Source organism: Macrotis lagotis, chromosome 2 (genome assembly GCF_037893015.1).
Source record: "Macrotis lagotis isolate mMagLag1 chromosome 2, bilby.v1.9.chrom.fasta, whole genome shotgun sequence".
NCBI classification, from domain to species: domain Eukaryota; kingdom Metazoa; phylum Chordata; class Mammalia; order Peramelemorphia; family Peramelidae; genus Macrotis; species Macrotis lagotis.
The window spans coordinates 184,314,300-184,340,193 of record NC_133659.1 but is presented as its reverse complement, the minus strand read 5'-3'; the positions used below and the strand labels follow the sequence as shown (position 1 = coordinate 184,340,193).

General features: G+C 45.8%; 1 protein-coding gene and 1 long non-coding RNA gene across 14 annotated transcripts in view; one reads left to right on the top strand and one right to left on the bottom strand.

The window, feature by feature from the left end:
• Positions 1-25,894, top strand: part of CACNA1G (calcium voltage-gated channel subunit alpha1 G) — an 89,018-nt gene that overhangs the window by 39,673 nt on the left and 23,451 nt on the right. For 5 of the 10 annotated variants that reach the window (XM_074223730.1, XM_074223729.1, XM_074223726.1 and 2 more), the window contains 16 exons: positions 72-223; positions 2,040-2,225; positions 3,712-3,826; positions 4,099-4,254; positions 10,463-10,547; positions 10,657-10,844; positions 11,227-11,655; positions 12,871-12,971; positions 13,481-13,604; positions 17,446-17,514; positions 18,221-18,405; positions 19,014-19,140; positions 20,854-20,979; positions 21,692-21,781; positions 22,134-22,347; positions 25,437-25,490. In XM_074223730.1, coding sequence (XP_074079831.1) covers positions 72-223; positions 2,040-2,225; positions 3,712-3,826; positions 4,099-4,254; positions 10,463-10,547; positions 10,657-10,844; positions 11,227-11,655; positions 12,871-12,971; positions 13,481-13,604; positions 17,446-17,514; positions 18,221-18,405; positions 19,014-19,140; positions 20,854-20,979; positions 21,692-21,781; positions 22,134-22,347; positions 25,437-25,490 — 2,401 coding nt within the window. Of the gene's footprint in view, positions 1-71; positions 224-2,039; positions 2,226-3,711; positions 3,827-4,098; positions 4,255-8,734; positions 8,804-10,462; positions 10,548-10,656; positions 10,845-11,226; positions 11,656-12,870; positions 12,972-13,480; positions 13,605-17,445; positions 17,515-18,220; positions 18,406-19,013; positions 19,141-20,853; positions 20,980-21,691; positions 21,782-22,133; positions 22,348-25,436; positions 25,491-25,894 lie in introns of all 10 variants that reach the window. The other 5 variants (XM_074223731.1, XM_074223733.1, XM_074223727.1 and 2 more) reach the window with 3 other exon arrangements.
• On the bottom strand, positions 1,742-6,506 carry LOC141513676 (uncharacterized). Of its 4 annotated transcripts, none has more exons than XR_012475864.1 (3): positions 6,313-6,504; positions 5,982-6,092; positions 1,742-2,257 (listed from the first exon to the last, which is right to left on the bottom strand). It is a non-coding gene; the product is annotated as an uncharacterized LOC141513676 (long non-coding RNA). The 4 variants fall into 4 exon arrangements; XR_012475861.1 differs by lacking the exon at positions 1,742-2,257 and adding an exon at positions 4,623-5,142 and having other exon boundaries at positions 6,313-6,506; XR_012475862.1 differs by lacking the exon at positions 1,742-2,257 and adding an exon at positions 4,623-5,012 and having other exon boundaries at positions 6,313-6,503.

Genomic DNA, 25,894 nt, shown 5'->3' with positions numbered 1-25,894 from the left:
TAAATATATACGGTGACATTCCATGATTCTAAGATCTATCTTCTCCTTTCCCTCATCTTCACCATCACCAGCCTGAAGAACTCACCAATGCACTAGAGATTAGCAACATTGTCTTCACCAGCCTCTTTGCCTTGGAGATGCTACTGAAACTGCTGGTGTATGGTCCCTTTGGCTATATAAAGAACCCTTACAACATTTTCGATGGAGTCATCGTGGTCATTAGGTAAGTCCTACCCTCTCCCAACTAGCCACCTGAGCAGAGGTTAGAGAATTCAGGAAGAGCAAAGATTGGCCTTGGAAAGAAGCTAGGGGTCTGGAATTATCTTGGAAGAAGTTTGTCAATCAACCTATACTCCTCTTTAGCATTAAAGATTGGCCAAGTGGGAAGCAGAATGGTTTAATAGATATCGAAATCCCAAAGCACTGGACATCAGGAAAGTAAAATTCTGGTCCCTACTTTGCTTAGTTTTGTGACCTTAGGCAAGTCACTTCATGTATACAATGACATAGGTGGAATTAGATGATCAGTACTCCATATGGGACTATTTTCTATTTCTTCCCATAAGTCTGGTCATTTAGTTTTTCTGGAGGTAATGTCAGAGGGCCACCACATCCCCAGTCATCATTTTTCACTTCTGTCTTGTGCTTTACCTCTTTCCTTGAAGTCCTATGTTTCTCTGTTTCTCTCCATTACCACCTACAGTCCTGGATGTCACTTACTAAGCACCTCCTATATGTGCTGTGTTCAAAATACAAAGGGAAACAAAACTAAACAAAAATTGCCCCTGTTCTCAAAGAGTTCATAGTTTAATGGGGGAGGGGGAACATGTAAAAAAAACTATGTGCAAATAAAGCACTGACCCTGGAGTCAGGAGCACCTGGGTTCAAATCCAGTCTCAGACACTACTTAATAATTACCTAGCTGTGTGGCCTTGGGCAAGCCACTTAACCCCATTTGCCTTGCAAAAACCTAAAAAAAAATTGCCCCTGTTCTCAAAGAGTTCATAGTTTAGTGGTGGGGGGAGGAAAACATGTAAAAAAAACTATGTACAAATAATACAGAGACAGGATACATTGAGAATAATCTTAGAGGGGCATACACTAAGATTAAGGAGGACCATGAAAGGTTTCTGGCAGAAAATGGAACTTTAGTTGAAATTTGAAGGAAGCCAGGAAAGCTAAAAAAGGGGATAGCATTCCAGGCAATGTATGTCCTAGAAAATATTTCAGCTCCCTAGCTCCCTCACAGCCTTTTCTACAATATTTCATCCATTCTAAGCCTTTCTGCCTATCCTACTCATTTGGGTTGGAGGGGAAGCAAACATAGGAGTAGCTGGCTTTGGAGACAAGTATTTGAGAACAGGAGCAGCCCATTTTGTAAATTGCTTGAAACCCTTGTGGGTACTCCCAGAAACTGTTTGGGGTTTCCAAATCATTGCTCTATCCCAGCCCAGGCTTGGGGCCAGGAGAGACAGCTTTATTATTTTTTCTGGTTGGCTTTAGATTTTATTAGAGGAGAACAAAGCAAATATTTCATAACCTGATGCTCTTCCTTAGGCTCTAAGGAGAGGGGGGTAGGGGGTTAGGAGAGGCAGGAGGTGTCCTGTTGGCTGCAGTAACGAGTCCTAGGAGATGGAAGGGAATAATCACAGGAATTGCACTGTTATTCAGAATACCATCATTCCAGAAGCACAATTTGAAGGTAACAGGGTAAGGGTAGAGAATATCTCAGTACCTCAATTTCTGTGGATATCATTACCCTCTTCCCACTTGTGGATTAGAGGGAGCCTCTCCCACTAAGAAGGGAGAGAACACTTTGTTCCCCATCCTAGGAGATGGGGGATGTGAGAGGAAATGGAGGACAAATGAAAGATAAATGGAGTGGGATAGGGGCAGGATAGAAATTGAGGCATTCATCTCCATAGTTCTGATCCAGTCACATCTATGGAGAAGTTTCCCAGGTTTATTAAGCTGGGCCTAATATTGTCTCTTCCTCCACTTATATCATCCTTGTTAAAACTTCCCTGTCTCTCATATAGTGTGTGGGAGATTGTGGGCCAGCAAGGTGGAGGTCTGTCTGTACTTCGGACCTTCCGGCTGATGAGGGTGCTGAAACTGGTCCGTTTCCTGCCTGCTCTGCAGCGCCAGTTGGTGGTCCTCATGAAGACCATGGATAATGTGGCTACTTTCTGTATGCTTCTTATGCTCTTCATCTTCATCTTCAGGTGAGGAGGAGATCAGGTGGGACCTGATGATTCTGTGTGAGCCAATGTAGTGTAATTGACCTTAAAATAATTTTTTTTCAATGAACAAGCATTTATTTTTCTCTGCCTAGCAACCCTCTGCCCTGCTCCAAGAAAGAAAAAATAAAAACAAAACACTTGTAACAAATATGCACAGTCAAGCAAAACAAATTTCCACATAGGCTGTGTCTAAAAATGTATCTCATTCTGCATGCTGAGCCTATCACCTCTCTGTCAGGAGCTGGGTAGCGTGCCTCATCGTCTCTTCTCTAGAATCATGGTGGTTGGTCGTTGTGTTGATCAGAGTTCTCAACTGTATTTTTTTCTTTACAAAGTATCTGACCTTTTGGAAGCAACACAAAAAAGGGCTTGGACCTTGAGTATTTTCCACTTCTCTCTAAACCAGAGAAATTCTTCACTTTTTTTGCACCATGGGCCCTTTTGGCAATCTGGTGAAGCCTTTAAATATATAAACTACCCAGGATTTCAAAGGAAGCTAATTATATTGAAATAGTTATCTCTCTGTATTTTCAAAAGCTCACATACCCCAGGTTAAGAATCTCAGCTCTAAGCTCTGAGGGTTGAAGAATGGGGACGGGAGGCATCCTAGATTCTCAGGGACAGGATTGGGTATCAAAAGGGAACGGTGGGGAGGCCTTGCATTAGCTTTTCCCTGTGGGAGCTGGCCGAGTTTATTCCCTTGCTTTACACGTTCCCTAAAGGAGAACTGGATGGAAGAGAAGCCAGCCACAGCCGACATCTGGCATGGTCGCTGGCCTTGGGATTCTGTTGCTGGGGAGCAGGGATGTCTGACTTGACTCAGCTCAAGTGAGGGTGGTAGAGTTCAGCATATGGGTTCCTGCTGGGAAGCTGCATGGGGGAGAGGGAGGAGGCGCAGAGGGAGTTCCAAGCATCCACTCTTCTTCACCAATCTGCCAGGTCACAGACTCTTTTCCTTGCTTCCTTGACTTTTTTCCTCTTCCCACCAGTCACCCCTTCAAGCTTAGAGTGAGCAACAGTACTCTGGATAGTTTACTCTCAGGTTAAGTTTGAAACCTCAGAGAGCTTAGAGGGTGTTAGAAAAGGACTTGTCTATGCACAAGCGCCTCTATCCCTTAGTTCTGTGCCCAAAGGCTTTTTTGGGGAAATTTCAAAGAGATCAGGTACAACTCCAGTTTCCTATTCCCTTTCCCTAAATCACAAACCAAGTCAGCTGTCTGGGCAGAATGCAGAGTCAAGCAGAGTTTCCTCACTGAATACCACCCCCTCTCCCCCCAACCCTGGGATGTGGAGGGTTAAGAATGCAAACAATCTGCTCTCTAGGACTAGGGGGGGAAATGATTTTAAGGATTACCTGGTGTAACCAAAGGGGTACCTGAACTGATGAAGAGAAAGCAATCAGATAGGGAAAGAGAAGGGGAAAGAGGAAACTGAGTGCTTTACCCTGTCTCTCCTCTTTTATGTTTAGCATCCTGGGCATGCATCTCTTTGGCTGCAAATTTGCATCTGAGAGAGATGGAGACACTCTGCCTGATCGAAAGAATTTTGACTCTTTGCTTTGGGCCATTGTCACTGTCTTCCAGGTATGTGGGTCAATGGGATCTTGAGGGTGGGTTCTGATCCTAAGATCCAGAGAGGATAGGAAAGCTTCAAAAAGACTCTTGGACTTGGAAGCTGGAAAATCAGATGTTTACTAGCTGTGTGACTCAGAGCAAGTTAAGTAACCTCTGTCGGCCTCAGTTTCTTCATCTGTAAAATGGGTTGTTGTGGAAAACAAATGAGACCACATGTAGACAGCAAACCTCAAAGCTCTCTATAAATGCTAGCAATTGTCATTTTTATTCCCTAACCTCAGATCCTGACTCAAGAGGATTGGAACAAAGTCCTTTATAATGGTATGGCTTCTACATCCTCCTGGGCAGCTCTCTACTTCATTGCACTGATGACTTTCGGCAACTACGTCCTCTTTAATTTACTCGTGGCTATCCTGGTTGAAGGCTTCCAGACCGAGGTAACCCACCTGGACACTGCCATGCTATCCCCTTGAGAACAAAATGATCCTTCACTAGAAATACCCCTTAGAATGAAACAATCCAGCAACCCTGTTCTATTCAGCTTCCAGACCAAAATGACACTCTTCTCTAGGGTTCTCTTCGGGATGGATGGAATCAATCATGTTCTTCCTTCTGCTTCTCTTTATCCTTTCTAGAAAGAAGTCACCTCTCTCTTCCTTAATGACCCTTCCTCTAGAACTAAGCCATTCCTCCCAAAGGTGCTGGCCCCTACTTGCCCACTGTCAGATCCAAGCAGTCCCTCTTCTGGACCAAAGTAGATAGTAGCCCGCCCCCCCCCCCCTCCAGGACACAGAGCTTTTGGACAATATGGTTTAGCAGAGATAAGGAGATTTTGAGGAAAGGTGCGTGGGGGAAGCACTGGTGGGTTCCTGGAAGCATCTTATCCTGAGTCATTCTGGAGAATGTTGGGGGGCGGTGGTGTGTGGCATTTGTTAGAGGATGGAGAGGAATTGGACACCTCCCTAACAAGTCAGTTAGTCACTTCCCAGGATGATAAAATAAAAGTTGAGTTGGAAATAGATCTTTCAAGCCCTTCCAGCTTTAATGTCCATCCAGGGTCTCAGACCATTGCCATGGTCATTTCCTCATGGTCCCTTCTTCTGAGTGCAAACCTAGAGGACCGCCTGTTTCCTTTGGGGAAATCTTGCTGGGTGAAGGTGGAGAACAACACCACATCTAGTCGATCTGATCATACCTCGGAATGAAAAGAGGGTTCATCAGCCCCCTTTTGCTCCTCTTCCTCCTCTCCCACGGTGCCTCAGAGACCGTGGCCTCGGGGTTGGGGTGATGCAGACACATTGAGAAATGAGCCCAGTGAGCGACCTCTAAAATGGAGATGAGCGGTCTATTTCCAGATCACGCCTCCGCCTGCGTCGGCACAGGCCCAGTCATCGATTAATATTGATTAGCATTGATCCAGACTTAGCTGAGCCGGAGCAGACCGGTCCAGTGTCTTTCCGAAGGCCCACCCCCACCCCGCAAGGCCACACCCCCGCCCTCATTTCTCTTCTCCAACTTCGGATTTCCTTCCCTCCCACCCTCACCCACCCCAAGCTCCTTCCTCGGGGTCCCGCTGGGCGTCTGGAAAAGCCTCCTGCTTGGGCGTCGAAAAGCTGTCGGACCAATTCTTTCCCGGTGACCGGGATGGAAACTCCCGCTGAGGCCGCGGCTATAAATACCCGGCGGGGTGGAAGGGGATGGTAGCGATGCGGGGAAGGGGGAAGATGGGGGGGGGGGTTGAATCTATTTTCCTTCTAGGTTCCCAGAACCTTGGGGAGGCCGGTTCCTAGCCCAAGGGCACTGAGGACAGAGGGGCTAAGATGGGCCTGGCCGCCTTCGGGGTCTAGAGGGGACTGGGCACTGGCCTCCCTCCCCACCTGGGGTATTCAGCCCGCAGCTAGCCATTTATCTTCCCCATCTCTCTGGCCCAGAAGAATGTCTGCGGGGAGTGGGGAGGTAGGGGGGAGGGCAGAAAGGCGTCCAGAAGGGAAGACTGGCCGTGAGCCAAAGCTTCTTTAGGTAGTTAGCAGCCTTGTAGTGGCTCTCTCAACCCCGAAGAGGAAGGAGATGGGGTGGGGGGATTACTGTTTGGCTCTCTGGACTGGCAAAGGTTAATGCCCTTGCGCCCAGGGCAGGAACTTTGCATTTGGTTGGCGCTATATACCTTTTAAAAACTGACTTGGCTGGCATTCATGCCGCCCTTCTTCCTCCTTTTTTAGGCTCTCTTTTACAAGAAAAAGGCCTGGAGTTCCTCCTTCCCGGGTCGTGGGGGTAGCTAGAAAAGAGGAGGGGGCCACTTCTATTTTCGCAGTCTGGGGCCAGAGCATCCCCTTCCCGGATTCTCAAGCGGAGATCCTGGCAGCACTAGGGGCCCGGGCTTTCCCTGAGAACCTCCCCACCTAATGAGGACAAAATGGGAAACTGGCATGCTGTCTCTCCTGTCTCCCTCCCCCTCTCAAGGGCTGCCTGCTGAGTAGCCTTCTTTCCAAGCTCACCACACAGATGTGCCCTCTCTGGTCTGTGCGGGTCACTCACTCCTAGGTCCATCTTCCCCATCGCCAGTCCCGCAGAAGAGGCCTCTCCGCCCCCCGCCCCCATTGTCCCTTTCAGCAAACACCTTGTTAATTGGAGTGCAGCTGTGCTGGGCTCCTGGTTGCTAAGCAGCAGCAGAATCTGCGAGAGGACAGACAGAACCGGCTGGGGCTCCTCATACCCTAGGGTGGGGTGACCCTAATCCTGTTGGGTGGATGCCCGGCCGTTCTAGATCTAGGGCTTGCCTTGGTGATGGTGCTTGGAGTGCGGGGGGGGGGGGGGCGGGGGGCTACAGTTTGTGCCCTACTCCGGCACGGGGGCGGGGGGGCGTTAGATCGAGGAAGGGGAGTAGCTATCCAAACTCCTGCAGTTGGTTAACTAAGCCAGCCCAAGTGTCTGCCTTGTTCTATAGGGTTGGGGAAGCACTACGGGCTCTGCTAATGTAACCCTCCTTCGGAAAGGGCTGTCTGGAGGAGAAAAAAAAGAGTTTCCTACAACACTGATGTTCTAGCTTCTACAGTCTAGAATTTGCTAAGTCTTGGTTTTTCCCAAGTCGTCTTGAAAGTCCCTAGCCAGTAATGTTCAGACTGTCCCTCTGCCAGAAGACTTTGCACCACGACTCTCGCTGTCATCGGAGTCTTAGATCCCACCCTATTTACTCTTCCTATGCATTAAATAAATTCACAGGATGTAGATTCAGATGATGGAAGAAATTCAGAGCAAATCTACCTTTCCCACAATACTATAGTGTTTTGGGACTTATTTTATGTCTGGATAGGGGAATATCCATTCCCCAAAGTTGGGAGTAAGGTTTGGTATAGTGGAAAGAGTTCTAAATGAATATGAAAAACCTGGGTTCAAATCCTACTTCCACACTTACTACCCGGACCTCTATAAAATGAAGGGTTCTTAACTTTTTGGGGGGGGGGTCAGGGATCCCTTTGGTAGTTTGGGGAAGCTTATGGAGGCATACTCACGATTATTTTATATACATAAAATAAATTACAAAGGAAACCCAATTCTATTGAATATGTTTATGAAAATAACCCATGTTAAGAACTCCTCAGTTGAGGTCCCAGTCCAGCCCACTTTCTTTTCATAATGATGAAGTTTGGAGCTAGAGGACAGGACATTTCTTTTTCATATGAACAATAAAGGTAAAGTAGTATCAGTGGAGTTGGGCTAGCACTCATCTCAGTTCTGATTCTTCAGAGGAAAATGGTGGGGCAGCCACTGGCCCTAGAATTAGGAGGACCCGAGTTCAAATGTGACCTTAGACACTTAACCCCAATTGTTCCCCCATCAAAAAAGAAAATTATTTTTAGAGTCCATGTTTCCATTAAGAAACAAAAGCCAAACATTGGCAGCAAAGATCTGAGAACTTGCTTCCCAGCCATCATTTTGGTGAGTTAAGTTAGAAATCATTTCCCTGGAAGGAGGGAAATATTCCAGTTCTCTCCTATCTTCATTGTACAGGGAGAGCTTCACCTGAACAAATTTGTCTCCAATAGTAGTATCAGAGGCACCCCCATCTCAGTCCTATGTATTACTCTTGTACATAGGTTCATTAAATTCTCGAGCTGAAGGCCTGTTATGAAACCATTATTTGCTATGAAGGGATGTTATTACCATGTCATATTGTCACATTCCCTCTGATATGGGTCACTTTTAGAGACCCTTCATTTAAAGCAACTTAGTTCAAGGGTATAAGACAAAAGGCTTCTTCTTTGTCTTTCTGTCCCTCAGCCTGGATTCTGCTGAATTTCCCCCATTACCTACACAGTCACACACACACACACACACACACACACACACACACACACACACACACACACACGTCTCTGAGGGGAGTCAGACCTGAATCCTACACCTGCCTCTCTCAGTATTGGTGTTACCTTGGACAAGTTATTTCATTTATTGGAAACCTCTTTTCTCATCTGTAAAATGAAGGGGTCAGATTAGATCATAGATTTAGAGCTGAAATGGAACCTTAAAATCCAGGCACACCAGGACACTGAGACCCAAAGGTCTTTAAATTCCTTCTACATCTCACACCCTGAAATCTGCTTTGACCACTATCTTCCTATTTATTTTGTCCTTGCCTCATTGACCTCTGTTTCTGATCCTGCCCCTCACCTTCTTGGCCTCTCACTTCTTCCCTTTCCTTTAGGAGCCTGAGGGAGTTTTCATCTTGACCCTTGATGTGATCCCCATTTTGCTCTTCCCCATCACACATTCCCTCTGAACCATGTTCCCTAGGGTCTCTCCTTTTTCGCTGAACTGGAATTGATACTCACCTCCTTATCATCCATTCTCAATTCGGATATTTGAAATCCTGTGCAACTATGACCAGTCCCCACCCTGCCTCCCCCCTCTTCCCTGTAGGAAATCAGCAAACGGGAAGATGCAGGTGGACAGTTAAGCTGTATTCAGCTGCCTGTCGACTCCTTAGGGGTAGGTACCCATTCAGCATGACCTTTCCCCTCTGTCTGACCCTTACCAGCCTTGTGCTTCCCTTCCACTGCCATCCCTACCGTTTTGGTGTTCCTCTGGTCCTTCACTCTTGCCTGCATTGGTGGTTGTGGTTACCTTGGTGGTTTCTGTGGATGTCGTGAAGCTGACTTTGATTTTAAGTCCCTTCCCTCTTGACAAGCTCAAAGAGGAAGCTCTCCTTGCTAGGATCCTTCTTGGCTTGGCTCCTTGATGGGGGAAAAAGCCCCCTCCCCCCATCCTCATCCGATTATGAAGGAAGTGACTTAGAATCAAGTATATATATTTATATGTGTGTGTGTGTGTGAGAGAGAGATATAATACTGAGCCATTCAGATTTTAGTTGATAAAGGACTCCCAGTCTGTGGCTCCTCATGTCTCACCCTTTCCCTTTATTCTTTTCACAGACTTTTGGTTTTATGGGGTTCCTCCTATAAACTGTTCAGGTTGGGGAAGGACCACTGGAGGAGGTGGGGAAAATTCTGCCAGAACCATACCCACATTTTAATACTACTTAAATACCAGGAGTATTTGTTTCATTTCAGTTTTAATTCAACCCCTTTTTTCATACAGAAAAGCAAATAGGGAACAGAGAAGTTCCTGTTCTAGATCCCAACTTGAGTCTAATCCCCCACTGCAACCATGATGGTCCCTAGGAGCTTGAGGTGCAAGGAATGAAAGGGGGGGGGGAGGGGGGAGAGGGAGGGAGAGAGAGAGAGAGAGAGAGAGAGAGAGAGAGAGAGAGAGAGAGAGAACATTAAACCAGGATCCCCAGGAGGCTCTACCTCCTGGAGCAGCACCCCAGAGCTCCCACTTGATAATTAAAGGCCTTGTTAGGGATGTAAACTGAGTTAATGAAAATGTTCCCCTGAGATGCCAATTAAGCAATATTTATATCCTTATCAAAAGCAGCAATCAAGAATTTTTTTTAATAACTTAAGGACAAGTGTGCAATTACTGGGAAACCTACTGACCTGTTAAGAAGGGAAAAAGGCCATCCCAGAAATAAGAAGAGGAATTGAGAAGAAAGATTGCAAGAAAGTCAGAGACAAAGCCAGGGGCAAGTTAGATTTCAGGGATGTAGGGGTCTGAAGTGAAACAGAATAAAAAACTACTTGGATCAAGGACTACCTATTATGTAGGGGTTGAATCTCTTTCAAGGATCCCACTCAGATTTTGCTTGGGCAGAGGGAGCCCTGGTGGGGAGGGCTTAAGAAGTCTGGATACCATTCAATAATGAGGCTCCATCTGCCACTTAAAAGTTCCAGTTTGTACACCATTAGATCCCACTCCCATTCAAGCACAGTCCAGTTCACCCACCTAGGTCACTGGAAGTTGAGTGTCCAAATGATCTAGTTCTTTTTGTGACCATCAAAGTTAGAAATGTTTTTCTCTGACTTGTGGCTGGTTGGGGTCAGAGGACTCTGCGCCATTCTGGCTTGGGCTTGCCCCAGGGGAGCCCGACTTTGTGAGGACAGGGCTTCCTGGTGTGAACAGATGCAGGTGCATGGCTCATGTTGTGATCAATAGTTCCTGTGGTGTGTATGTGTGTCATCCTAGGTGCTCCCTGTGGTGTTGAAAAGCCCTAGAGTCTTGACTCTCCCCTCCTCTCCCTCTCCCCAGGGAGATGCCACCAAGTCTGAGTCAGAGACAGATTTCTTTTCACCGAGCCTGGATGGGAAGGGGGACAGGAAGAAGCACTTAGCCCGTGAGTAGACCTTGATCCTTTTGGGGGAGCAAGAGGGAGAGAGGTGGAACCCCGGGGGGCTCGAGAGGTAACTAGGATCTTTGTTTTCCTCTTTTCACCCCCATTGCAGTTATGTCTCTGGAAGAGCACCCAGAGCTGAGGAGAAGTCTTCTGCCTCCGCTCATTATCCATACCGCCGCCACACCTATGCCTTTGCCCAAGAGTGTTGGATTAGGGGAAGCTTCAGGGCCTGCTTCTCGAAGACCTAGTGGCAGTGGCTCCAATGACCCCAATGTATCCCATGAAATGAAGTCACCGGTAGGGTCATGTGTGCATTTGGGATGGGGCAGGGGGTTGGAGGTGTGATGTTGGAAGGAAGATGAAAGACAAAAGAGAGAGAGAGTCATGGGAGTCCAATGCCCATAGTAGCTGATCCTTTTAAAGGGAGAATTGAGTAGAAAAAGTTTGGGGGGAGGAGAGAGAAGGTGTTTGAGATGGGCTTTATAGGATGGATAAGAATTCACCAGACGATGAGGCATCTTTTGCTTCCTTCATCCCATCACTGTTCTTTCTCCCTATCCCTGTCCATTTCTGTGGGAAGTGATAGTACAGTGGATGACAGGAGGTTGGGGATGTGATAGAGAGGCCAAAGGGGAGATCAACTTGGCTGATCTCTCATCCCACTTGGCCCCCTCCCTAGCCCAGTGTGAGAAGCTCCCCCCACAGCCCCTGGAGTGCAGCAAGCAACTGGAACAGCCGACGGTCCAGCTGGAACAGTCTTGGCCGGGCGCCCAGCCTGAAGCGACGGAGTCCAAGTGGGGAGCGTCGGTCCCTACTGTCTGGGGATGGGCGGGAGAGCATGGAGGAGGATGAAACCTCGGATGAGGACCAGGCCAGCCGGGTGGGGAGTGACCCCCGGGCAGGTTCTCTGGACAGAGAAGCCAAGGGTTCATTTGACCTCCAGGACACACTCCAAGTACCTGGGGTGTATCGCACAGCCAGTGGCCAGAGCTCAACCTCAGAGCACCAAGATTGTAATGGCAAGACGGCATCAGGTCATCCTGACCAAAACCTTCAGCTGGATGAGCCCCAGCTAGAAGGGGATGATGCTGATGATGAGGGCAATATGGTGAGGGCCATACTGAGGTGTGGAAGATAAAAATGGAGAGGGTGGCTCTATTTAGAAACCTTTGCCTCCAACCCCTTTGCCTCCTCCCCTACCCTTCTTCTGTCCCCCCACTATTTGGTTCAGTCATTACTCAGTGAAGTTCAGATCCTGTAGGATCTCAAAGGGTAATGATCTCTTGGATAGGTTCTGGGCATCTTTTGGTTCCTCTGGTCTGGAAGTTTCTCCAATGGTTATGCCTTTTATCTTCCTTTCCCCTCCTCTGGCCCAGAAAATAAGGAAGCAGGCTTCATTTTGTGCTTGGACCTGTTAACTCTGAGGTAGTTGGTGGATATGGATGGTTTTGGGGGCATATATGTATGAATCTTTCATAGCCTTCTCTTTCTGCTTGGGAGAAATCAATCATTCATCTTTCAGTGCTGACTCCTTCCCTCCCACCTCACCCATATTAACTTACCTAATTCTGGGGTAGGTTCTTATTCATCACCCTGCCTGAACACTTCTTCCTTAAGTCTTGCAGTTCAATTAAGCTGTGGGTATTGTGGGCAAGGAGAAAAGGGTCCGTTGGAGGTTTGGAATAGGTCTCAAGAATGCTTGAACTTCAGGATGGGCATATTTGAAGGGGTTAGGATATCTGTGAACAAACATATTATTGGGAATAAAGTTAGATAATTGATATGTCACCAAAGAACAGTGGACTCCATTCCATGACTGAGAGCAGATTTTTTTGGGGGGGAGGGGTATAGGTGATGGAGGAAGGAGAGAGGAAAGGCACTGGGGAGAAACTGGGAAGTGAAGACAGCATGAGAGGGAATAGGAGAGGAATTGAGATAGAAGTTAAATGGAAGAGAGAGGGGCTGAAGAAATAGAAGAGAGAATATTGAAGTGATGGAAAAGAGGGACTAATGAGATGGGGAGAGAGACTAAGGAGAGGAGTTGAAAAGATGGAAAAGGGGGAAAGGGAAAGGGGCCCTGGGAAGATGGGATAGGGAGTTGAAAATATGACACTGTCCCTTACTAGCCATACAACTTTGAAACTCATTTTCCTTACCTGTGAAATGAAGGAAGTTGGACTGGATGGCCTACTGGCTTTCTAAATGTATGATCCTAAAAATGAGAAAAGGGAAGACCTAAGATGATGAGAGAAACTGGGAGAAAATGGAGGAAAGTCTGGACTTTGATCCCTTCTTACTTTCACAGACTCTATTCTTTCTGCAGAGCAAAGGGGAACGAATAAGAGCCTGGATCCGATCTTGGCTCCCTACCTGCTGCAGGGAGAGAGATACTTGGTCTGCCTATATCTTCCCTCCTCAGTCTAAGTAAGAGGGGACCCTGACCTCCTGGGGAGGCATTATGGTACAGTGGGGAAAGAACTGGTTCTGAAGTCAAAGGACTTGGGTTCAAATCCCATTTCTGATACTTAAATGTATTACATTGAACAAATGACTTCACCTATCTAGGACTCTTTTTCATTTGTGAAATGAAATAGTTGACCTATATATCTTCCAAGTTGCCTATCAACTCTAAGTTCATGAACCTTAACCCTGGTCTTTCCTACTCTCATTTTATAATCTGGTTAGAGTCCAGAATGAGTGGGGCAGTTTCCTTCTACCTGTACACTTAACCCTAGGGAGATGAGACCACCAAAGGGGGCTGATCACCCTAGGACTAGGAGGTCCTCTGATGGGGAAAGGAAATTTGAATGTGATCCCTATGTCTCTCTTTGTTTCCATCTGTCCCTTGATCACTCTCACTTTCCCATGACAGTACCCCTCTTCCCCATCTCTGTCTCTTTCTCCTCTATATGACTGTCTCTCTCCTGGGCCAGGTTCCGACTGATGTGCCATAAAATCATCACCCACAAGATGTTTGACCATGTTGTCCTGGTCATCATCTTTCTCAACTGCATCACTATTGCCATGGAGCGCCCCAAAATTGACCCTCACAGTGCCGTGAGTACCCCCTATTCTCATCCTTTCTCCTGACCCCTATTCCACATGCCCGAAAGCAATCCTGTGTCCTGGATTTCCCAGGATTGTTCCCATTTCAAGTATTATGTCCCATTGCCCTCATAAACCATCTGAAATGTCCTGGAAAGTCTAATATTTTGGCAAGTAGTAACTGAATTAATGGAGTCAGCAAATGTTACAATAAAAATACACATAAGTCGCAAGAGACTGGGAGTTATAGAAAATGGAGAAGTGCAGGTTGAAGGAATATTTGAGGGCACTTGAAAAAATGGGAAGCTTTCTAGCTCAGGTTATCATTGCTACTCACATAGGAGACACATTTTTGGCCACATGTCATAATGGGGCAATTTACCATGACCTCTTGTCCCAAAGCCCCTACAGCCCCCAGAGAGTGAGTTTTGCAAATGAACTTGTGTCTAAACTGTTGTGGTCACAGAGAAAAGATGCTGGGCCATTCACCTTCAGTTTGGGATTTGGAAAATCTGGTGATTGTACCCACATCAAATGATATTTCCATCAAATGAATTCTTGACATCAGCCTTTTCCACATGGTCCTCTCAGCAGCAAGGGGAATAAATCATCATCATCATCACAATAGTCAGCATTTATGTAGTGCTTTGAGATTTTCAAAGTACTTACATATGTTATCTCATTTGTTTGTCCCAACTATCCTATTGTTGAAAAAAGAGAATATTTGTCTCCCAGTCTTGTGGGAAAAAGCAATGTTTGTGTGAGTGAGTGTGTGCATGTAGGGAAGAGGTAGAAGTGATCTTGACTGGGACAGAATGGAGGGGGAGGTCAGGGAAAGATGGAGGGGGAGAGGGACGGTCTTCGTCATGTCTTTAGGTAAATATGACTTTTCCAGAGGTTGGATGTGTGTCTGTGTATGTGTGTGTGTGTGTGTGTGTGTGTGTGTGTGTGTGTGTGTGTCAGACAGAGACAGAGAGACCAAGAGAGACAGAGAAACTAAGACAAAAACAAAGAGAGAGACAGAGAAGGAGAGAGAGAGAGAGAGAGAGAGAGAGAGAGAGAGAGAGAGAGAGAGAGAGAGAGAGAAGCAAAGGAGGACAAGAGGAAGGGAAGTAAAGGAAGAAGAAGAGGAAGAAGAAGAAGAGGAAGGAGAGAAGAAAAAGAAAGAAAGAAAGAAAGAAAGAAAGAAAGAAAGAAAGAAAGAAAGAAAGAAAGAAAGAAAGAAAGAGAGAGAGAAAGAAGAAAGAATTTGGCATTGTTTTTATATTCATTTTGGTTTTTTTTCTTAGTCTTGCCCTCTGGCTTAGTGTCCCTGATTTGAGGTCAGGCAGGAGGGATGCACAGGAACTTTAGTCTTGGTGGTGGTATTGAGGAATCTACCCTATTTGAACTTTCCTGAAAGAATAGAGGAACAGTGGTCTGGGCTTGGAAGATTCTCCCTCTGCCCAATGGTCTGGCATCCTAGGGGAGTTCCTTGTCAGACTTGGAGAGAACCAGTCTCCCCCCCCCTTCCACTCCACATTCAGGACCCAGTGCTTATGTCCACAGGTTTTTAGGGAATAGTTTTCTTCAACTTCCTTCCAGAGACTTAAAAATGCTATTTTGATTAGCCCTAAGCCCCAAATTTGGAGGTGATTCCTCCTTTCTGGTAACTTCAGCTTTTGTCTGGGTTGGAGGTGGGGAGAGGCTGGAGGGGTGGGAGATAGTTGTCTGGTTTCTGTTTTTAGAATCTTCTATGTCTTGTTTGGATGTTGCCAGAGCGGCCACCCCGCCTCCTCCCACCATTGTTTAGATTTTGGATACCACTCCAGCTTCTATTTCCCATTAGGGTGGAAGCTGCCAACCAGAAGGGTAAGGGTGAGTCTTGGGAATGGGGATATCAATGACAGGGAAGTTTGTCAAAGCTCTGGCTATAGGGAGGAGGGGATGGACTCAAGAGTATGCCCCAATACCAACCTCCTCCTTCTGCATATATGGCATTCTCTTTTCACTGGGAGGGACCAGGTGATGGTGCAAAGAAGAGAAGTAGATGTTGCTCAAGGTGGAGCTAGAAGCTGAGTGGACCATGCTATGAGGAGCACCAGAAATACTCTCGAGTTCCTTTTTCCACCTCCTTGGGCTGAAATCCAGGCCATTCTATGCCATTGTTGATCCTGGGACAGAACCCTAAGACAGTACACTGGAGACTTGGATCTCCTTTCTTATCCCTACTCTCCTTTCCAATGTACTGAGAGTATTTATTTCTGTATTCTTCACCCCAATCATTCCTTCTCCCTTTCCTCCTCTCTCCCCTTCCTCTTTCCCCAAGTCCCGCTTTTTCATCTCCACCTTCTTCATCCCCTCCCTTTCCCTCCTTTCCCCTTCCCACTTTCTTCTCAGCTTTTCTTTTTCTCTTCCCTCCAATGCCTGTTCTCTAGACATTTATCACCCTCTGTCCTTTTCTTTTCTTCTGTCTCCATTTTTCCAACTCCTTAATACAGTCAATCCTTGCCTTAAAAATCTTAAAGAGAAAGTGTACTTTTTTTATACTATATATTCTTTACCTTCCCCCTCCCAAAATTATATAGTGGTGATATCTGAGAAAGAGTCCCCACTCTTTACATTTGATGGACTTGGGCCAAGATTATGGAAGGATATGTATTTATTAAGCACCAACTATATTCTAAGCTCTGTGTTAATTGCTGAAACTACAACAAAAGCAAAAGACAAAAGACAATCCCTACTCTTGAGGATCTCACCATCTTGTAAGAGAGACAACAAGCAAACAAATATGTGCAAACAAGTTACATACATGATAAATAGAAAATAAATAAGAAGGAAGACACTAAAGTTAAGATTGTGGGTATGTGTGTATGTGTGTGTGTTGGGGAGGGGGGAGGTGGAATAAAGACCACAAGTGAAGTTAGAGGCTGCTTCCTCTTTATAGATGTAGCTATGTGAGTGACCTTAAGCATTCCGTTCTCTGAAATGAGTAGATTAGAGTAGAGTTGTTCCAAGGGCTCCAGAAGCAATAACATTCTCTGTCCCTATTATTTAAGAACTTGAAAGTGGGGCTCAAGATTCCTTCATTCTGATCTTGATCCTAACACTCACTTATTTTTCTCTCTGGGTCTATCTGGGATGTACTGGTAAAGTTTAACACCTGCTCTACAAAAACAAATCTTGATGATCCATAAAACAATAAATCAAGATCTGATTTGTTCTAGCCATTGTGAATTTCTGAGGTGTAAATGCTTACACTGAAAATAAAACCCAGTCATTTGACCTGGTTCCAGCATATTCTTGACTGCAATTGAGAACCAGACTTAGTGGTAGGGTAGGAAGATGTGTCTATGAAGCAAACAGTCCTATGTTGGCCATAGGGGGTCAAGTTAAGAAGTTTGGGACAAAAGAATGGTGGCCTTTGTGGATGTGGAAGTTACATCAATAATGGGATTATTTTCTGAAATTTTATTTTTAGAGGGAAAAAAGAACTAATTAGTTTTCCATCACAAGCCTATGTATTAAATATGGAATATAATGTGTATAAATTTTTTTGGTGGGGGGAGCAGAAACAAGGACACTATTCTCATTGTGCAGGGGCTCCAAGAGGTAGTTAGGTGTTCCAGTGGATGGAACACTGGTCCTGGAGTCAGGAAAACCTGAGTTTACATTCAGCATGAGACACTTCATGACAAGTCACTTAATTTCTGTCTGCCACAATTTTCTCAACTGTAAAATGGGACTTTGTAGGATTGTTATGAAGATCAAATGAGATATTTGTAAAGCACTTAACATGATGCTTGGCATGTGAATGCTTATTCCCTTCCCTTCCCCTCCATCAAAAATTTCTCTCTCAACTTTTCTTTCTCAGGAGCGAATCTTCCTGACGCTTTCCAACTACATTTTCACTGCAATCTTTCTGGCTGAGATGACAGTGAAGGTGATGGGCAGACAGTTCTGATTTGGGACCAAGTAGATTAATAGAAGGGGAGGCTCAGAGAAAGAGGGTACACTAGAATGGGGTGAAGAGTGATGAGGCAGAAAGTGACTCTGGGCCTGTGCAAGCCTGCATTTATGGGACAAAAGGAAGGGGAAGAGAGCAGATTAAGTTGGATGGGATGGATAGATAGATGGTAGACTGGTTGCATTGGGAAGAGTTAAAGGAAAGGTAGGCTGTGTTAGATGGGGAGAGTTGGGGGTTGGAAGAGTGTGGGGGCAGATTTGAGGGAGAGGGCAGCCTGAGTTGAAAAAGTTGAAGGGAGAGAAGAATGGTTTGGGAAGATTATGGGAAGAGACTGGATAGAGTTGGGGGAGGAACAAACTAAATTGTCTAGAGAAGAGTTGAAAGGAGCAGACTGGTGAGTAAAGTTGAGGTAGGGATAGATTGGGTTGAATACAAGAGATTTTGAGAGGAGGAGCAGAATGGGGGAAATGGAGGAGAGGGACAGACTTTGTTGAATAAGAAAACTAGGGGAAGGAAAAGCTTAAGTTGAATAGAAAAGATTTGTGAAGAATGGGGCATATTATGTTCAATAGAGGAGAGTTGGGGAAGGATAATAAAGTTCTGTAGAGAAGATTTGGGAGAGGGCTGAACTAGGATATAGAATGACTGATGGGTGACCATGGTTGGCTAACTGGGTTCACAGGTAGTAGCCCTAGGCTGGTGCTTTGGGGAGAAGGCTTACCTTCGGAGCAGCTGGAATATTCTAGACGGGCTGCTTGTGCTCATCTCTGTCATTGACATCCTGGTTTCCATGGTCTCAGACAGTGGTACCAAGATTCTGGGCATGCTTAGGGTGCTTCGGCTCCTCCGAACACTCCGACCACTCAGGTAACACCCTTCCCTCAGGAAGTGTGACTATTCTTCCCCCTTCACTCAGGAGATGAAACTACCTTCCCCAAAGTAATATCCTTCCCTCAGAAAGTGTGACTACCTTCCTCCTAAGGTTGTTATCTGAGGGAGAACTGACCCTTCCCTCAGAGGATGAAACTACCAGCCCACAAGGTAACACTCTTCTCTTAAGATTTTTGAATCTCTCCCCCACCCCAACTTCTTCCTTAGGTATGATTTCTCTCTTCTCCCTAATTCTTCCCTAAGGGACTGTGACCACCCCCCACCCAAAGTAATTCTCTCCTCCCCAGTAACTTTTGCCCCTAAGAGAGGTAAGATTCCACTTCCCCCCACACAGTTCAGGGAACACATTTAGGTGCTAGAAGAATAAATGGAACTACCCAGGGAAGGGGTTGGTTGTTGGAGTTGACTGGAGTGACTTGCATCAGGGAATGGGGGCAACTGAATTTCCAGGGAATGTCAAAGAAGAGGAGGACAGAGTTCTTGCCATGGAGCCAGACCTTTTCCCCTTCTAGGTCAGGATTCTCTTTGTTGCCTCAGAGATTTTCTTCCCATTACCGTTGCTGCTACTTCTTCATTCCCCTCAGGGTCATCAGCCGTGCTCAGGGGCTAAAACTGGTGGTGGAGACCCTGATGTCATCCCTGAAGCCCATTGGAAACATCGTGGTCATTTGCTGTGCCTTCTTCATCATCTTTGGCATCCTGGGAGTGCAGGTTAGGAGGGCTGTGGAATTTGTGGAATACAAAATTGTGAATGAGAGGGATCTGATAACAAGGGACAGAAATGACCCTATCAAAAGAAGTTGGAAAAATCTACTGGAAGGTTGATCAATAATTGGGGAGTCCTGGGATTCCCACCACTGTTATTCTTTTCTTCTGCCCTCTCCCCTAAAACAACAACAAAAAGCAGAACAAAAAGGGCTTCTTCTCTTTTCTTCTCTTCCCCATCATTTCCTTTGGGAATTCAAGGGTAGGGGCAGGGGAGGAGGGAGGGATAAGTGTGGAATTTGGACATTCCAGGGACCTAAAGGGAATCAGGTCTTCAGAGGTATCACTTTGCATAAGCATTCCCCAAACTCAGACAATGGATCCACTTAGCAGTACTAGGACCGGCATCCTTTTCCTTCTGCTATACTTTTACCTAGGAGAGTAGGAGGCCAGCCTGGGGATCAGGAGCCTAGACAGCTGGGCCCAGTTAGCAGCAGGCACAGGCCTCAGACGGGACAGGAAGTGGAGGATGGGGTTTTTTGGGGGGGTTGTTGGGGAAACTTGGCCCCCAGCCCAGAAAGGGAACTTTGCTTTGCTTTTTGGCCCCAGGATTGGGAGATCCCGACAGGGAATAGCAGGACCAGATGTGGGTGGGAGCCATGGATGGAGGAGCGGGAGGGGCCATGGAGAAAAATAAGAGAAGCTGCTCATTGCAGTAAAACATATTAGCCTGAAGAAATGCTAAACCTCACTTCTCAATCCCATCACTTTACTTTCTACCTCCTCCCTATGCATTCAGAGCCCCTGACTCTGATTGTCCTAGCTGTGACCATTTGGGTGGGACCAAGCCTGGGGCTGTTCATGTAGGAGCTAATGTCTCCTACTGGTGTGATGGCCACAGGAGTGGGACATTTGGACTCATCTTTTCATCATGGAAACTATACAAAACTCAGATTCCCCTTGCTCTTCTTCTACCTCACCCTCTCTCTCCATCTCCTGATATTTAGCCAAGAATTGACCACATTTACACCCTTACTCTCTTCACAGGGCTGGAGATCCATCACAGAGTCTGAGAACCCCTATTCACACCTTTCATTTCCCTCTCACAATTCCCTTTTTAACATGAAACCTATCAATTACTGCCTTCTTCTCTCTCCCATCACCCTCCTCTAAAACATCCCATTCCTAAATTATCCCTTTGTCTTCATTCAGTTGTCTCCTCCCCAAATCACCCTTTTCTCCTATTTTTGCCTTGATCAGCACTTCACCACTATCCCTGAATTTCAAATTATTCTGAATCATTTCAGGGAGGCTAGAGACCAAGTGGGAGGTCAGGACTATGATGGAAGGTGGGGAGGTGGTGGATGTTCAGAGCAGAAGTTGGAGGAAGGGTAGTTCCATCCTTGTGTTTTCTTGGGTTCAGACTCCAGCCACTCCAGAGTCATTCCCTTAGCTTTCAAAAGGAGGGCAATTCTGCTTTCCTAAATGGGTCCCTCCCTTTCACCACTAGTCCCTTCTGTGGATCTAGGGATGTGGTGGGGAAACCTATACCACTTGGGATGCTCACAAGTCTGTCTGTCTGTCTGTCTCTCTTTCTCTCTCTCTCTCTCTCTCTCTCTCTCTCTCTCTCTCTCTCTCTCTCTCTCCTTCCCTCCCTCCCTCCCTCCCTCCCTCCCTCCCTCCCCAAACATATGTATCCTTCTCATTCTTTGGGAACAGCTCTTCAAAGGGAAGTTTTTCATCTGCCAGGGCGAGGACACAAGAAATATCACCAATAAGTCCGACTGTGCTGAGGCCAGTTATCGGTGGGTCAGACACAAGTACAACTTTGACAACCTGGGTCAGGTGAGCACTGTGAGAGAGATGAGACCATGAAAGGGGGAGGGAGCTCAGGGAAGTTGTTCAGCTGTTTAAGTCATGCCTATTTCTTTATGACCCAATTTGGGATTTTATTAGCAAAGATACTAGAGTGGTTTGCCTTTTCCTTCTCCAGCTCACTTTACAGTAGTAACAGTTTGCCCAAGGTCAAACAGCTAGTAAGTACCTAAGGGTGGACTAACAGCCTCCTCTATCCACTTGCCCACAAAATGGCCAGCAATGGGATTATCCCAGGATCTTGACTTTTTTTCCTTTTAGATCCCCCTATTTTGCTTCTTCTGTGTGTGTCTCTTCCAATGAGACCAAATCCTTCAGAGTAGAAACAGTTGGGGTTTTTTTGTTTTGTTTTTAGTCTTTCTGTATATTCCCATTACTTGCTTAACAAAAACCAAAGACTTGGCTCTGCTCCTCCTGCTGATACTAAAATGTCATGTACTTTAGTACCCATGATCCTGCCTACTTGAAACCCAGGAGACGTACAGGATTTATACTTTAATTCTGATCCCTTTAGCCACCAAGTCTATAGAATGAAGAGTCCCCCAGGCTCTGGGCTGTTTCCACAAGCTGACAAATGATGGAATTTACATAGCCAGGGAATTGCTACTAACATCAGAGGATGTTTGGTTTGAGGATGGGGGCTTCCTGGGTTCCTGATATCCCTCTCTCTTTCCTTGGTTAGGCCCTCATGTCCCTGTTTGTGCTGGCCTCTAAAGATGGCTGGGTGGACATCATGTATGATGGGCTGGATGCTGTGGGTGTTGACCAACAGGTAGGTGGATCAAGAACAGATGGTTCCTTGATTCTGAAATCTGACCATAGTTGGTCTGGGAATTTTTGAATTCCAGTCTTAGGGAAACCCAGACAGTAGGATTGGAAGAACCCAAGCAAATAGATCCTAAGGTAATGCAGCTTATAGAAAAAAGACTCTATTCTTGTTTTAAAAAAATAAGCAATTGGTCTACAGGGATCTAGTCATTGGTGCTACAAGCCAAGGATCTGAGGGCAAGGATAGAGGGAAAGGTCACCTACAGGGAATTTTTGCTTCCCACCCTGTCTACCTCTAGTGACATCTCTTTCAAGCCTGATATTTCTGCTTACCTGTCTCCCACCTTGCTCCACAGCCCATCATGAACCACAATCCCTGGATGTTGCTATACTTCATCTCCTTCCTGCTCATTGTGGCCTTCTTTGTACTAAACATGTTTGTGGGTGTGGTGGTGGAGAACTTCCATAAGTGTAGGCAACACCAAGAAGAGGAGGAGGCCCGTCGTCGGGAAGAAAAGCGGTTACGTCGGATGGAGAAAAAGAGAAGGAGTAAGGAGAAGCAGATGGCTGGTCGGTAGTCTTTCCACATCTTTCTGAATCCTGCTTGAATATGGCCTTGGCCTAGTAACTCAGGTGGTGAGGGGGGCAGAGGGGAGGAGGCTCACCTCCTTCCCACCTTCTCTCCTTATCACTCGGAGCATGTCTACCTCCAGAGCCCTGCATGACCCAGACTAGTCAGCCTGGCCAGCGGGGATACCTCCCCAAAGGGGCCCGCATGGTTTTCAGCATCTAGGCCCTAGATCCTGCCCCACCCCCACCAGTACAGCATTTTAAACAAAGAGAAGACCTTCACCCTTGCTTCAGGGTGGGGTAAGATGCTTCACTCTTAGGTTTCCTGACATCTGCCAATGGGTACCCTAGCCTTAGCCCCAGGGTTGCATAAGATCAAAGTGGTGAAATTTAGTCTGTCCAAGAGCTAGAGGCTAAAGAGTGAGTCTGGTTAGTCTCTGAATTGATGGGATGAGACAAAGACTCAGACCCTCCCTCCCTCCTCCCCCTTCTCCTCTAAACTATCTGACTTCTTGACCATTTCTTTTTTATCTTTTCAAGTTTTGGCCCTGGTACAGAAAAGACTTGGGTCAGAGATCAGAGCAACTTTCCATATAGTCCATGACCCCATCCATCTTGGATTATTCTCTCTTATTTCTTCTTTGGAGTCTCAGCTTCTTTGTTTCATTATCTTGAAATCTCAGCCCTTCCTCAAAATACACTTTCTTATATTATAATCCTCCCTCCTCCCATTCTGGCTGAACATTCATGATCTCTGAGCACTAAAACCTTTCTGCAAGCCCTTTATACTTTGAAATGGCTTTCAAAGTATAGGGAATTCATCTTCTAAATGAAGGAATCATACTAAAATGATCTCTGAGGTTCCTTCCATTTCTGAGAAAAATGACCTGGAGAGAAAGACAGGGCCCTATCTCTGCTTCTTAGCATACTTGCCTTTCCATTTGTGTCTGCATGACTTTCTATCCCTGCTTATATGTTTTTTTTAATCTGTATTGCTCTTTTATCTCAATGAATCTGTCTTTCTAGGTGATGTCTCTTTTAGTATGTGTAAAAGTAGCCTGCTCATGTCAATGCATCTTCCTGGTTTTTCCCCCTTTTAATGTGTATCTCAGCATTTCTTTCTTTCTCCATTTATGTCTGTCTGCAGTACTTAACCCAGTCTCTGCTTGTGTGTGCATTTTTTTTTTCTGTGTTCCTCTCTCTTTCTCTGAATATCCCTGCATTGGGCATGTCTCTTTGTCATTACTGTTATCTCTCTTCCGACTGTCTTTTTGTCTCTTGGTCTTTTTTTCCCCCCATCTGTTTTTGCCTGTCTCTTGGTGTGTTTTTCTCTCTCTGCAGCTAGATTTTTCTGACCTTGTTTAACTGTCTAATCTGTCTATATCATTTTTTCTGACCTCCAAGTTAACAAGAAATTTGGACTCAGAGTTTTCCCTGTGATTTGTTGGAATATGAATTTTGTAAGACAAGTTAGAATATTCTGTACCTCTCATTTTAGAGTCCCATCTCTCCTCCTCACGTCAGAGAAGCCAGGAGCAAGGGGCAATAATGGTGGGAACTAAAATAAAAGATAGAAGTGAATACAGGTGCTATTTATTGAATGAGTTATAGAAATTACAAGAAAACCTCCAGCTTCTGACCAGTCCTAGCACTGGGGCAGAGATAGGAAATGAGGTTCCCTAAATAACATGTGTGCATCACCTCTCCTTTCACCTACTCATGTCCTTCCTTAACTGGATGGGGCATGTTCAGTCTGGGTTTTCAGTGGAGCTGTCCGAGGTTGACTCGACATGCTGTCTGTCCCCCAGTGGCAATGTTCTGACTCCAACCTCCCCTCCATCCTCCTCCTTGTTTCCCTCTGCTGATGAATTTCAGATTTCATTTCTTTTTCAGGATACATGTGTGGCCCCCACGCCAGTCTTGCAGAACTGGGGATCAGTGAACTTTATATATTCATAGACATACTAACTAATCTCACATTACTAAGCTATAGGAGCCTTGCTCTGATTCTCCCCTCCTGAGGGTCTCAGAGTCACGGCTTGTTCTGGAATGCCTCTGATAGCCAGACAGAACTGCTGTCCCTGTCACGGTGGTTCTAATAGCCTGGAAGTCACTGCTTCTCCTTAGGTGTATCTGTTGACCCAGAAAATATGGTCGTTGTCACAGAACTGCTTCCTGTTGTTAGGGGAGCTCCTGCTCACTTGTGGTTTAATGTTATGGATGATGGGTTTATAGGAGATGAGGTCAGAAGTGAAGTTTGAAGTTAGTAGTTGGGGAGTCAGAGATCGGGTTAAGAATTGGAGGAAGAGAAAAAAGAATTGGGGGAAGACCAAAGTCAGGAGCTTGAAGCAGAGGTGAGATTAGGGTTTGGGGTGTGAGATAAAAGTTTAATGTTAGGAACTGGAATTAGGAATGAGGTCCTAACCTCAAACTGGAGAAAGGAGTGAGATTTAAAGTTAGAAACTGGAGGCTAAAATGAAGATTGAAGATAAAAGATGAGTTAAGAACTGGGGGTCAGGTTGAAGACCAACAATAGGAGCTTGAGGTAGAGGTGAGATTAGGAGTTGGAGTGTGAGATAAAATTAAGGTTAGGAATTGGGATTAGGAATGAAAATTGAGCTTACAAACTGGGACAAGGGATTGAGATTTAGAGTTAGAAATTAGGTATTAAGATAAAAATTGAAGATAGAAGTTGGGTCAGAGATAAGACTGAGGTTAGAATTTGGGTCATGGGTCAATATTAAAAAGAGGAATTAGAGTCACATGAGAGTTGAAGTTAGGAACTGAGATCAAGAGTTTCAAGATTAGGAACTGGGGTGAGAGGTAAGGGATGAAGTTTAGAACTGGGGGTGGTAGTAAAGATTGAAGGTGGGAACTGAAATCAGAGGTGAGATTTGAGGTTAAAAGTTGGGATGAAGAAGGAAGTTAGGATTGGGGTTAGAACTGAAGAATGAAGACAGGATTAGGCCTAGAGATATCAAGATTTGGGTTTGGGGGTGGTCATTATTTCCAGGATGAGAACCATTGTCCTGTTCCCAGCCCAGCCCCACCAGGTCCATTCAGTGACCAATGTTGTTTCATTCTTTTAGATCTAATGCTGGATGATGTAATAACCCCCGGCAGCTCTGCCAGCATAGCACCAGGTACTGCGGCTATTGGGTAGTCGGTCCAAGGGGCATGGCCTGGGGGATATTACTGACCTCAGGCCCTGCCTGCTTTCCAGTTCCCGTCTCATTTGTATTTGGATATGTCATTTTTTTTCCTCTCCATGACACATCAATCTCATATTTGTGGGTGAGGGCTGGGGGTTGAAGGGTTACCACATACCTAAGAAGGCACCATCTGAAATCCTAGGTCTCATTCAACAGAGCTCATGCCTAGTTGGGCAGGGCCTGAGGACTTAGGGAAGGCCATATCCACAACCTCTGTCTTACAACTCTAAAGGATCAACTTTCCCTGAAAAGACTAGGAGATGATGGTCCAAGGACTAACTACAAGCTGGACCATCTCCCTGAATGTCTTGCTATCCTGTCCCTTCTCTTTTCCA